General features: G+C 37.7%; 1 protein-coding gene across 1 annotated transcript in view; it reads left to right on the forward strand.

Moving 5' to 3' along the window:
• Nucleotides 1–10,380, forward strand: part of TRAK2 (trafficking protein, kinesin binding 2) — a 95,208-nt gene extending 84,828 nt beyond the window's left edge. Inside the window, exons 13-15 of the mRNA XM_011950006.1 lie at nucleotides 1,076–1,342; nucleotides 3,366–3,471; nucleotides 6,348–10,380. Coding sequence (XP_011805396.1) covers nucleotides 1,076–1,342; nucleotides 3,366–3,471; nucleotides 6,348–7,023 — 1,049 coding nt within the window. The 3' untranslated portion in view covers nucleotides 7,024–10,380. The remainder of the gene's footprint in view (nucleotides 1–1,075; nucleotides 1,343–3,365; nucleotides 3,472–6,347) is intronic.
• The last annotated feature ends 2,792 nt before the right edge of the window (nucleotides 10,381–13,172 follow it).

Consider the following 13,172-nt stretch of genomic DNA (forward strand, 5'->3'; position numbering starts at 1 on the left):
GAGCTGCTGTGAGCTCCACCCAGTTCGAGCTTCCCAGCGGCTTTGTTTACCTACTTAAGCCTCAGCAATGGCGGGCGCCCCTCCCCCAGCCTTGCTGCTGCCTTGCGGTTAGATCGCAGACTGCTGTGTTAGCAAGGAGGGAGGCTCCGTGTCCGTGGGACCCTCCTGGCCAGGTGTGGGTATAATCTCCTGGTGTGCCCGTTTGCTTAAAGCGCAGTATTGGGGTGGGAATTACCCGATTTTCCAGGTGTTGTGTGTCTCAGTTCCCCTGGCTAGGAAAAGGGACTCCCTTCCCCCTTGCGCTTCCCAGGTGAGGCGATGCCTCGCCCCTGCTTCAGCTCTCGCTGGTTGGGCTGCAGCAGCTGACCAGCACCGATTATCTGGCACTCCCTAGTGAGATGACCCCAGTACCTCAGTTTAAAATGCAGAAATCACCGGTGTTCTGTGTCACTCGCGCTAGGAGTTGGAGACTGGAGCTGTTCCTATTCGGCCATCTTGCTCCACCCCCGGACTTGCCATTTTTAGGATGAAATTACTACAGTGACATAATTAGACATCGCATCTGGTGCAGTTGCTTGGGGTCATCATTCACCAGGGTTCTATAGTCTGGAACCAGTAGAACATATCCTCCTTTTCATTATCTTCTTCATTTTCCTGTTCTCCCTGGGAGCCTGGCTTTTGACTTTCAACTTCATAGGCATAGTTCCAGGCCAGAGAAGTATTTGACTTTTTTGTCACCTGGGAAAATACAGCTCACCTCTTAGGCACCTATCTTCCATCACTGCCTCAGCAGCGAAGCTCCTTTCCTATTAAGGGTGTCTCCTTGGGGTTTTTTTCACCCCTTTAGATGTCCTTCTCAAAGTTAACTGTTAAAACAGATTGTTACTCATACCTTTGACATCTTGTCATCTTCCACTGAAAACTTTAATTTGCAGCTTTTACCAAATTATTAACACCAAATAAATAATTTTATTGCTGTCATTATTGTTATTACACATATAATTTTAGCTTCTGTTTTAAGATTTGTGGGAAATGTAAACATGCCTTTTCCCCCTCCTTTGTTTTGCATATTCAGGATCACAAACTCTGTATCACTGGCAGCAGCTTGCTCAGCCAAACTTGGGAACCATCCTTGATCCACGACCAGGTGTCATTACTAAAGGCTTTACCCAGTTGCCCAGGGATACCATTTATCACATCTCAGATTTAGAAGAGGATGAAGAGGAGGGTATTACTTTTCAGGTTCAGCAACCTCTTCAAGTGGAAGAGAAACTGTCAACATCCAAGCCAGTAACGGGGATCTTCCTACCACCCATTACTTCAGCAGGTGGACCAGTTACAGGTGAGAAGAGTGTCTGGTCAAATGTGGTATAGTAACCAGAAGTACTTTGCATTCTGACTTATTAGATAGTCAGCTGGCTACTTCTGCTCACTGGAGGGTACTCAATCTTGGATACCAGATAATGAAAATCTGTAGCGTTAGTGGCATTGCTAATCCCCTCCACTTTATCTTAGCCAGCCTACATTAGTAGATTAGGTAGAGAGCTGGATGAATTCAGGTCAGTGGTTCACAAACTTTTTGGGCTCAGGAACTCTTTACACTCTTAAAAATCACTGAGAATTCCAGAGAGCCTATCTGTGTAGGTTATATCTATTGACATTTAATATATCATAAATCAAAACTGAGAAACTATAAAAATGTGTATTAACTCATTTAAAATAATTGTACACAAATATGTTTTGTGAAAAATAGCTATTTTTTTCATAGTGAGAAAAACAGTTGTGCAAGTCTCTCATTTTTGACTTAATACAAAATAGCTTTATTCTCATTATCAGCATCTACCTTCAGTCTGTTGCAATATGTTGTTTCAGTTGAACAAGTTAAACAATATGAAGGAAATGCAGCCAGGCAAAAACATGCAGTTGGAAAAGGAAAGAGTGTTTTAATAGTCTTTTCAGATATTTGTAGCTATTTTTTGATATTATAGTAAAACTAGGTAAGTAGTAGTTTCTTGAACATTTGTAGCAATGTGAGATCAGAAACCCTAACAATTAACTTTTCATTACTTTGTTAACATTAAAATGCATTGGTCAGGCTGGTAGCTCACACCTGTAATCCCAGCACTTTGGGAGACCAAGGTGGGCAATCACCTGAGGTCAGGAGTTTGAGACCAGCCTGGCCAACATGATGAAACCCTGTCTCTACTAAAAAAAAAATTAAAATTAAAATTAAATAAAATGCATTGGTCATATCCTACATTTTGAATATATCTTTCACCCATGCTTGATTTTTAACATCATGCATTGATCATTTAGAAAATGTTGATTGGTTCATGGAGTTATGCAGATTTTCCAAATGTTGGCACATTTTATTACATAAAAATATTAAAATCATATTAATGATCACCACCTATCTCATCAGAAAAGTCTTTAAGGATGTTCATGCTTTCAGTGGTGGATATAAGTTTTCCAAAACTAACTTTTTCTTGAAAGCTCACGTTTTGTTAGCTGTTTTTCTTGAAGGGACAGGCTCACTTCATTCATTTTTAACATGTCTCTCTTAACACCCAAGTCTGAATAACTATAGTTTGTCTGTTAGTTCTTTAAAGTAAAAATGGTATTCCATGACAAAATTTCAAATCAGTTGCACAAGTATTTTCCTCTGGATAACCACTGTATCTCAGTGTGCAGCAAGAGTGCTTAATACATCTTTCCTATTTCATCGCACAGAACAGGAAAATGACTCAAGGGCTAAGATTCAAAATTTAATAGATAATTTTTACTGCTACTTCAAGGACATTCTTAAGTGAATATGGCTTTTAAAAAAATACCAAGTGCATAACAATTAAGAAGACTAGTACAACTTGGTGATACTGCCTTGATTTGTGCTGAGGAGCCAGGAGTTTTGCCTTCCATTGCTTTTGCAGTGCAAATGTAAACCCAGTCACAAAGAAAAGGCCTCTGTCTTAACATAGTCTTAACATTACTATGAAAGTAGCTTTGACCTGTAGACTCCCACAGTCTTCAGACCATACTTTGAGAACCACCAGAGTAGATAAATTTGGCTGAATCATTTGGATAACTGGATCTTGATTTTTTTAATGTATTTTTTCAGTTTTCTTTTCTCATTTCTAAGCTTTGTTTATGCCTTTTGCTTTACAGTTTTAAAGTATTGGATTCACCTGTATACTAACCAGTTAATACTAGTACAATCTTTATGTATATTTATTTCATTTCCAGATTTGGGGATTTTTAGTACAAAAGGTACTTGATAAATGCTATATTATTAATAAATAATGATGAGTTTTTTACATTATTAATCTAGTCTTTCAATCTTGTATTTGCTCCCTAAAAATCTATTTCAGTTGCAACCGCCAATCCAGGAAAGTGCCTGTCATGCACAAACTCAACATTCACTTTCACCACCTGTAGAATATTACATCCCTCTGACATCACTCAGGTTACCCCCAGGTAAGAGTACCTGGAAAATCTGGGGCCTCACTTCTTTCCTCAGCTATATTTTCATGAATTTCTTTTAAAAATTACCTTCATTTTAATTTCTAGAATGTTAATTAATGTTCTGTGATAATGTGTCTTTAGAATATTTTCACATTGCATTTTCTAATTTGATTATTATAAAAGTAGGCAGGGCAACTTGAGTATGTATTGTGTAAAGTAAACTGAGGCATGGAAGGTTGAGGTGACTGGTTCTAGGGCAGACAACTAATAAATAACCCAGCTGGGGCTATATACCCGGAGTTAGCCAAACTGCAAGATTTACAGGGCCTGTCCTCTGCACAAGCTCACCTTCACTTCTGACAACACCTGCAAGTGCAGAGGGTTCCCAAAACCACTTTCAGGTTCAGTAATTTGCTAGAAGATCTCACAGAACTCACAGCAAGTTGTTATACTTGTGGCTACTGTATTACAAGGGAAGAATACAGGTTAAAATTGTCCAAAGGAAGAAAGGCATAGGGCAGAGTCTTAGAGGATTCTACATGTGTCCTTAGGATTCATTACTCTCCTGGTATTGATATGTGACGGTACACACAGAATATTACCAACCAGGTAAGTTCACCCAAGTATTAGTGTTTACAGTCTGTCTGTATTGAGGCTTCGTTGTGTAGGTATGATTGATTGAACTCAGTTCAACAGAGTTGAACTCAGCCTTCTGGCCAACTGATACTGCATGACTCAAAGGCCCTACCCTAAATCACATGGTTGGTCTTTTTGGCATGGCCATTCCTCACCCTAAGACTGTTGGGTATGGCCTGGCCCACCCTAAGATTTAGTGTGATCAGCCTCCACTCTAGCCAAAGACACTCCTATTGTGACATAGATTGCGTCCAAGGAGCGGAGGGCAAAGGCCAGACCTCTCTGGGCAAGGCCAAATTATTTACTACATAGGCTAAAAGTTGAATATTCTAATATGTAGTCCCTTATTAAGCCATATTGATGCCATTCCCATCCTAACAATTCCCAAAAGGATCTCAGGTGGCTTTTAAAGATATGTAGAACGTGTAACAGTGCACAGTTAATGATGTGTTTGTTGCCTGTCCCTTTATATTTACCAAGGATAACTACTATAATTACTTTAAATGCATTAAAGAATAATGTTAACTAGAAGTAGAAAAGAAAGATGTTGCAAAGGGAAATCAAGAGTAAGCATATAAAATGGGTAAAAGAATAAAGCTAGTGTGCAAATTGTACCATAAAGTCTTATGTTAGCCATGTTAGCTTGCTAAGGTTAGCCACGTATTTGAGTCTTAACTTTCTAGCTGCCAGTGTGGAGGGAAATAAGATTATGATTCACCATGTCTATAAAATAGAAGCAAATGAATTATTTAGGGAAGCATTTGGATGATATCCACTAAAGATCCCAATAAAGTCTGTAACAAAAAAATCTGCATTTTTTTCTACATTGTTCTTATAGTCATCAAGATAACAAGTTTTACAAAATTGGTTCTTGAGGAGACTCTTAATACAGGTTGATGCCATTATATGAAGTATACAATTTGGGTAAAGACAGGCAGTTCTAGAGTCTAGTAGAAATAGGGAGATTAGAGACTGGGAATACAATATATAGACTATTCCGGATCAGAGGCTTTTTAGTTGAACTGGTTTGACCACGGAGTCAAACTTATTTGAATTTTGCTGCTTCTATACAAGTTGGTGCTTTAGAAAGTTTGTTAATTGTAAGCTTGTGTTTTGTTCATAATCTTTAAAATTTTTGATATCCTGATGTTTAATATATTGAGTATTTTGTGTTGAAGTGAAAGTTGATCTATTAAATACTGGTAACATTTGCTTTGCGGGGAAAGTGGCTAAAGAAGTACCATCTCCATTTCATTCCCGTTTCCTTAAGTACATGATTGGTTAGTTTTTCTTTTCGACTAAGCATAAAATAAGAATTTTCTCATTTGATTATTACAAAAGTGGGCAGGGCAACTGAGTATGTATTGTGTAAAGTAAACTGAGGCATGGAAGGTTGAGGTCACTGGTCCTAGGGCAGACAACTAATAAATGACCCAGCTGGGGCTATATACCCGGAGTTAGCCAAACTGCAAGATTTACAGGGCCAGTCCTCTGCACAAGCTCACCTTCACTTCTATATGTTCAGTAGTATTACTGAATACTGAAGTAATGCTGAAGAAGTATTACTGAATAGATGTTGAAACTATTAGTTATTTTTAATTTTCTGAAAACACATGTTTCAAGTCAAGGTTGAGAAAAATTCATTCTGTGGATATTTTTATACTATCATTGTTTGAAATTAACATTTCTTGAGAAAATAAAATTTAACAATTGGAAGTTTATTATTTCGCAATAAAATAAAATTAAAAGATTAAAAAGAAGGAAACTTCTCCCAGAAGAGCATTTCATGTTTAATTTTTTTTTAAGTTGGTAAACTGTTTACCTATGGATTATTGTCTCAATGTATCTCACTTTATGGAATGGATATATAAATAAACATTCTAAAGATTACTTTCCTTAGTCTTCAAATTTCTTTGCTTTCTGTCATAAAATTTAATTGTATTTCTACAGATGTACATTTTAGAGTTAAAATTTAAGAGTAAAGTTATCTAAGAGTACAGCAATACCTTTCATATCCCACTGAAAATATTTTAATAAGTTAATTACTAAGTTACAGATTACAAATAATTAATCATTGAAGTATCACGTCAAATTTTCATTTCCCAGATCTGTTCCACGGCGTACAGTTACAGATGTGTTTGTTGCCTGTTACTTTATATTTACCAAGGATAACTACTGTAATTACTTTAAATGCCAGCGTGGGGCTTGCTTTTTATTCTTAAACACTGTCTCCCACTTACTTTTTTTTTAAGCTCTGGGTTCCCTTCATTATCCTGTGGAAGTAGTGGTAGCAGTTCATCCAACACGGCTGTGAATTCACCTGTCTTGTCCTATAGACTCAGCATTGGTGAGTCCATCACCAACCGACGAGATTCCACTACAACCTTCAGTAGCACCATGAGCTTGGCCAAACTTCTACAAGAACGAGGCATCTCTGCCAAAGTGTACCACAGCCCAATTTCAGAGAACCCCCTCCAGCCTCTCCCTAAATCCCTGGCTATCCCTTCCACACCACCAAATTCACCATCTCACTCACCTTGCCCTTCTCCTTTGCCCTTTGAGCCTCGAGTGAATCTCTCTGAAAATTTTTTGGCCTCTCGACCAGCTGAGACATTCCTCCAGGAGATGTATGGCTTGAGACCCTCCCGGAACCCTCCTGATGTTGGCCAGTTGAAGATGAACTTAGTGGACAGGCTGAAGAGACTGGGGATAGCCAGAGTGGTCAAGAACCCTGGTGCCCAAGAGAATGGAAGATGCCAGGAGGCAGAAATTGGTCTTCAAAAACCAGATTCTGCTGTTTATTTAAATTCAGGTAGCAGTTTATTAGGTGGACTAAGGAGGAATCAGAGTCTTCCAGTCATAATGGGTAGCTTTGCTGCCCCAGTTTGCACATCCTCACCCAAAATGGGTGTCCTGAAGGAGGACTGAGGTTCAGCAGTTAACTGACCTCTTATACAAATTAGCACATGAGGGATAGATATGCACTGAAACATGTAGTCTGGTCTGACTTGAGAGAAAAGGAATGTTGCACAAGGGTTGTGAATGTGAAAGGGGGAATGGAGGAATGGAAATAAAATTGGGATGAGCCCTAATGGAGGAAGTCGGGCAAATTGAAAGTATAAATGAATGGGCCATGAGTGTTCAGAGGCAGGAAAGAAAGGTTTAATATACTCCTTCAGTTGAGTTTTCTTGTCTTGAAAATAAAAAGTGAATAAAAATAAATTCAGTAATACTAAAACATACAGAGATACTGAACTTCCTGGCACATTTACTTCTGGTAAGCATAAAGCAGAGAGAACCCAGGTTAGAAGAATGGGAAGAGAAAAGGAGCAGCTTTATTGCTTACAGAAAGCCATTCTGAAGGGTTGGTGGGGTAAGCTCAGTCTATTACTGAGACAATAGTGAGATGGCTTATTTGTTTCCCCTGTTAATATCTGGTTAAATTATGCATCCATCAAATGATATGCTCACAGCATTAGCAAAATTAGGAGTTTCATCTTTTTCATTGAATCATAGGTGGAGACTCCTATTTTCCTTTCTGTTTTCAGGCCTTTGAGCCCCTGGGAGCCCAAATACCACTCAATTATTTTGTATTTATGATTAATAAAAGTTCCTTTTTTAAATTTGTATTTTTATACAACCTCCAAAAAAAAATGGGTAGAGCATGGGAGGGATTTACTTTTAAGAAGCAAAATGTGGTAAATTGGAACCAAGAAAACTTGTTTTTAGAATATTTCTTCTGAATAAGTGCAGTAGCCAAGGAATACAAACATAATTGCATGTTTTTAAAAATTCCTTGGAGGCTGGAAGGGGTTAAGCCAGAAGTGCAATCAATAGGAATTAGGGAATGTTTTATATTTATATATGTAAAATTTTTTGTGAGAAAAGTTGGTTGCAACTAAACCAACTTTTTCCAAAGTGCGCTATGCATATTTTTAATGAAAGATGACATGTATTTGCACAAAAATTCTCAGGCACATTAAATTATTATAAACTGAAGTAAAACCCAGGTGCTTGCTTTGAGATTGTGTTTTGTTTTTTTTTTTTTCCTAATGTCAAATAAAATAAAACACATCTGCCTTCTTGATATTTATAGAATTAGAGAATAAACTTTTTAATGGGGGAGTCAAAGCTTTTTCTTTTTCTCTAAGGTTCTTTTTTTTTTTTAATTCAAACTGTATGAAATGGCAAAGTGAGGCTCTGGGGTTAGGTTTCAGCATTCAGCAGTTGACACAGGCTAAGAAATGGAAAGAGGTAGATCTGTTTTTTCTCAATGTTGCTGAGCAAAGTCTGCCTCTCATCAGATGACGTGGCTTTGTCTAGACAGCACGCAGCTCAGAAAGAAATGTCTTTATACAAAAGACATGATAGAGAAAAGATGAGAGAGGGGACTAATTATTTTGTTTATGAAAATGGCAAGTAAATTACTTGATCTTTTTGGTGCTTCATTTGCAAATGTTTTGTTCATTTGTCCTGACTTAAAGGCAATTTTCTGAAGAACTCTTGACTCTTGCTCCTATGGTTCCCATAGGCACACCTATTCCCAGGCCAAGGAGAGTCCTTCCTCTCCCCTTTTGAGGCATCCCTGCCACCGCCCCCCACCCCCAACTTAGAGCTATGTGCTCAAAAAGCCAACATGAATGCAGTGGTAAAAATGTGTTCGTTTCTTATACTTTTTAGAATCTCTTAATAAAATTTTTCTAAATAAATTCTGCAAAAACAAAGGATGAAGATGGTCTCTCCCTTTCGTTCCCCTTCACTCAGTTGTGCTGAGGTCAATAGAGCATACACATTCAGAAAGGATTCCAGTGGGTTTATATGTGAATATAAGTGTCCCTGAATGGGGCAGGTATTAAATAGAAGAATCCCTGCTGTTTAAATTTCCCACGTATTCCAATTCACTTTTTTAAAATACCATTTGAATTTGTGTTTCATAAAGTGACTCTGGGGTGCTTACTTTAGCCAATTCTTAAAATTTTTTATTTGTTCCCTAAGAAAGTAATTAGGGTTTCTGTTGCCTGAACAGTTACAGTTTCCAAGAAACATCAGGAAGTAGGAAACTGTAGGGCCAGACAGTAGTACAAAGTTAAATTGTCCGATTTATGTGTATTACATAAAGCTATAAATTGAACTAGATTTTGCCGTGCTCTGTATTGAGTATAATTTGTATACTTTTTTATAATTAATGACTAAATGATCATTTTGAGGCAGGGTGGTGGGGGTGTGTTAGCAGACAAATAAGAACATCTGATTAAAAAGAACCAGACTTAGATTTTTTTAAAGTACACTGATGTTGATGTTCCACCGGAAACACCTTAATTGTATACTGATGTGTAATGTCTCTAGAGATGAATCCTGTCTTAAAACTGGGTTTTGCTGTTTTTTGAAGTTTCCACTTAAAATCATTTTTGGTATATCCTGATAATCTCTGTGATACTAGCATTTTATGCAAAATATAGTAAGAAGAATTGGAGCCTAATAGCTGGTTCCTCCCAATTTATCTGTTATGTTTTGGTATTATTCATATTTTAGTTTTTTCTGTAATAAAAATTGTATGTATACTTTCATGCCAGTATAGGAAACCTCAATCTTCTTTTTTTTTGCTTTTTTTTTGCTTTAAGAAGGTTTTCAGTGATTATACCTCAGGTATTTCTGAGTGTCCTATTATCTAGTAGGAAAAGTATCTTTCTGAGCTCAGAATTAAAAGTTCTCCTAAATTATGAAGATCCCAAATCTTATGTAAATAACCTTAGGCATGGGTCCTTAGGGGGAAGTTAATGACCATTGTTAAAGTACGTTTTTAGAAAATTTTGTGCTGTATATTCTTGATTTGACATAAATGGATAGACTTTGGCAAGGGAGGAAATAAGTTACAAGGCAGCTTACAAGAGCCTATTCTCGATAAAAGGTATAATTTTACACAGTACTCAAAGCTTGTTATCTTTTCTGACCATTTTAGTACAGAATTAGTACTTGGTGGTTACTAACATCGACTTGCGACATCTCAAACTGGGGCTGTTAGTGTTGAGTGGGCCACTTCTCTGATGTCAGATGCATGCAGACCTGTACTCCACATGCAGCCCAACAGCAGCGCAGTGTGATAACCAAGTGGTCGCATGGCAGAGCACATCCCCCGCAGAGTGGGCACAAGTGCCCTCTAGGGCAGCCAGGGGAATACTATTGTTCGATACCTGGGATTTGACTTTGTCAGACAGCTCTTTGTGCACCTATCTTTGTTTTGTCAAATGTAAATCAGTTAATAAACATGAGTAGCTTAAATTTTCATTTGTCTCCCTGTGTTTTTGTCCCAGCTGTTTGCACAGGTAATCCTGTACTAAATCTTTGTTTTGTGTTATGTTTTTGGTTAGAAAACAACCTCTACTTGTCAAACCAACACATACACAAGAAACCACTAATAGTAATAATAAACAGATCTTAATGTATTTTCCTAGATTTTTTCAAAATAGAATAGACAGTATCTATGTATACCATAATACTTCCTTAGCAAAAGTAACAGCAACATAAAAACAAAATCTAAAGTCATTGATATGCAGATACCAAGTTTGAGAAGATTCAGGAAGTGTGAAGTAGTTCTTTTCCTGTATTCCACAGTTTTCTGTTGACGCTCTTAGCTATTTAAAAATTGTTTCCAAGAAGCTAAATTTGAACTTTGTTACAGACACTAACAGAAAAGGTCTTTTGATACTCAGTCTCCTTCACAATTTAATTTCTGTTTTGTTTTGTTTTTTTTATAATTTCCATTTTTGTTTTAGATTCCAGAGTGCATGTGAAGGTTTGTTACCTGGATATATTTCATGAGGCTGAGGCTTAGAGTATGATTGATCCTGTTACCCAGATACAGAGTATAGCATCCAATACATAGTTTTTCAACCCTTTCCCCTCTCCTTCCCTGCTGTAATAGTCCCCAGTTTCTATTGTTGCCATCTTTGTGTCCTTAAGTAGCCAGTGTTTACCTCCCACTTGTAAGTGAGAACATGCAGTATTTGGTTTTCTGTTTCTGTGTTAATTTGCTTAGGATAATGGCCTCTACTTACATGCATGTTGCCATGAAGACATGATTTCAGGGATTTTTATGGCTGCATACTCTTCCATGGTGTATATATACCACATTTTCCTTATCCAATCCACTGTTGATGAACACTTAGGTTGATTCCATGTCTTTGCTATTGTGAATAATGCTGTGATGAACATGAACGCATGTATCTTTTTGTAGAATGATTTATTTTCTTTTGGATATATACCCAATAGTGGAATTACTGGGTTGAATGGTAGTTCTGTTTTAATTTCTTTAAGAAATCTCCAAACTGCCTTCCAAAGTGGCTGAGCTAATTTACATTCCCACCAACAGAGTATGAGCATTCCCTTTTCTCCACAGCCTCGCTAGTATCTGTTTTTTGTTTGTTTGTTCGTTCGTTTTGAGACAGTCTCGCTCTGCCACCCAGGCTTGAGTGCAGTTGTGCCATCATAGCTCACTGCAATCTCAACCTCCTGGGGTCAATTGGTCCTCCCACCTCAACTTCCCAAGTAGCTGGAACTACAGGCGTGTGCCACAGCGTCCAGTTAATTTTTGTATTTTTTGCAGAGATAGGGACTCACCATGCTGCCCAGGCTGGTCTCAAATTCATGAACTCAAGCGATTCTCCCACATTGGCCTCTGAAAGTGCTGGGATTACAGACATGAGCCACTGCACCTGTCACACATATTTTATTATTATTATTATACTTTTTTTTTTAAGGTCTAGCTAATGTTTATTCTGTCTCTAATTCCTAAGAAGAATAGTTAACAGATGGATGAGAAGTTATGATTAATGAATATTTTTAACCAGTAATAACAGATCTCTTCATCATCATTTTTACATCTTATTTTTTATTGTTTTATTTTTTTAAAATTATACTTTAAGGTCTGGAGTACATGTGCACAAAGTGCAGGTTTGTTACATACGTATACATGTGCCATGTTGGTGTGCTGCACCCATTAACTTGTCATTTACATTAGGTATTTCTTCTAATACTATCCCTCCCCCTTCCCCCACCCCATGACAGGCCCCAGTGTGTGGTGTGGCCAAGTGTTCTCATTGTTCAGTTCCCACCTGTGAGTGAGAACATGCAGTGTTTGGTTTTCTGTTCTTGTGATAGTTTGCTGAGAATGATGGTTCCCAGCTGCATCCATGTCCCTACAAAGGATAAGAACTCATCCATTTTTATGGCTGCATAGTATTCCATGGTGTATATGTGCCACATTTTCTTAATCCACTCTGTCATTGATGGACATTTGGGTTGGTTCCAAGTCTTTGCGATCGTGAATAGTGCCACAGTAAACATACGTGTGCATGTGTCTTTATAGCAGCAGCATTTATAATCCTTTGGGTATATACCCAGTAATGGGATGGCTAGGTCAAATGGTATTTGTACTTCTAGATCCTCGAGGAATTGCCACACTCTTTTCCACAATGGTTGAACTAATTTACAGTCCCACCAACAGTATAAAAGTGTTCCTATTTCTCCACATCCTCTCCACCTGTTGCTTCCTGACTTTTTAATGATCGCCATTCTAACTGGTGTGAGATGGTATCTCATTGTGGTTTTGATTTGCATTTCTCTGATGGCCAGTGATGATGAACATTTTTTCATGTGTCTGTTGGCTGTATGAATGTCTTCTTTTGAGAAGTATCTGTTCATATCCTTCACCCACTTTTTGATGGGGTTGTTTGTTTTTTTCTTGTAAATTTGTTTGAGTTCTGTTCTGGATATTAGCCCTTTGTCAGATGAGTAGATTGCAAAATTTTCTCCCATTCTGTAGGTTGCCTGTTCACTCTGATGATAGTTTCTTTTGCTTTGCAGAAGCTCTTTAGTTTAATTAGATCCCAATTGTCAATTTCGGCTTTTGTTGCCATTGGCTTTGGTGTTTTAGACATGAAGTCCTTGCCCATGCCTATGTCCTGAGTGGTATTACCTAGGTTTTCTTCTAGGGTTTTTATGGATTTAGGTCTAACATTTAAGTCTCTAATCCATCTTGAATTAATTTATGTATAAGGTGTAAGGAAGGTATCCAATTT

The sequence above is a fragment of the Colobus angolensis genome, unplaced genomic scaffold, assembly GCF_000951035.1.
Source record: "Colobus angolensis palliatus isolate OR3802 unplaced genomic scaffold, Cang.pa_1.0 Scaffold30, whole genome shotgun sequence".
In the NCBI taxonomy this organism is placed as follows: Eukaryota; Metazoa; Chordata; class Mammalia; order Primates; family Cercopithecidae; genus Colobus; species Colobus angolensis.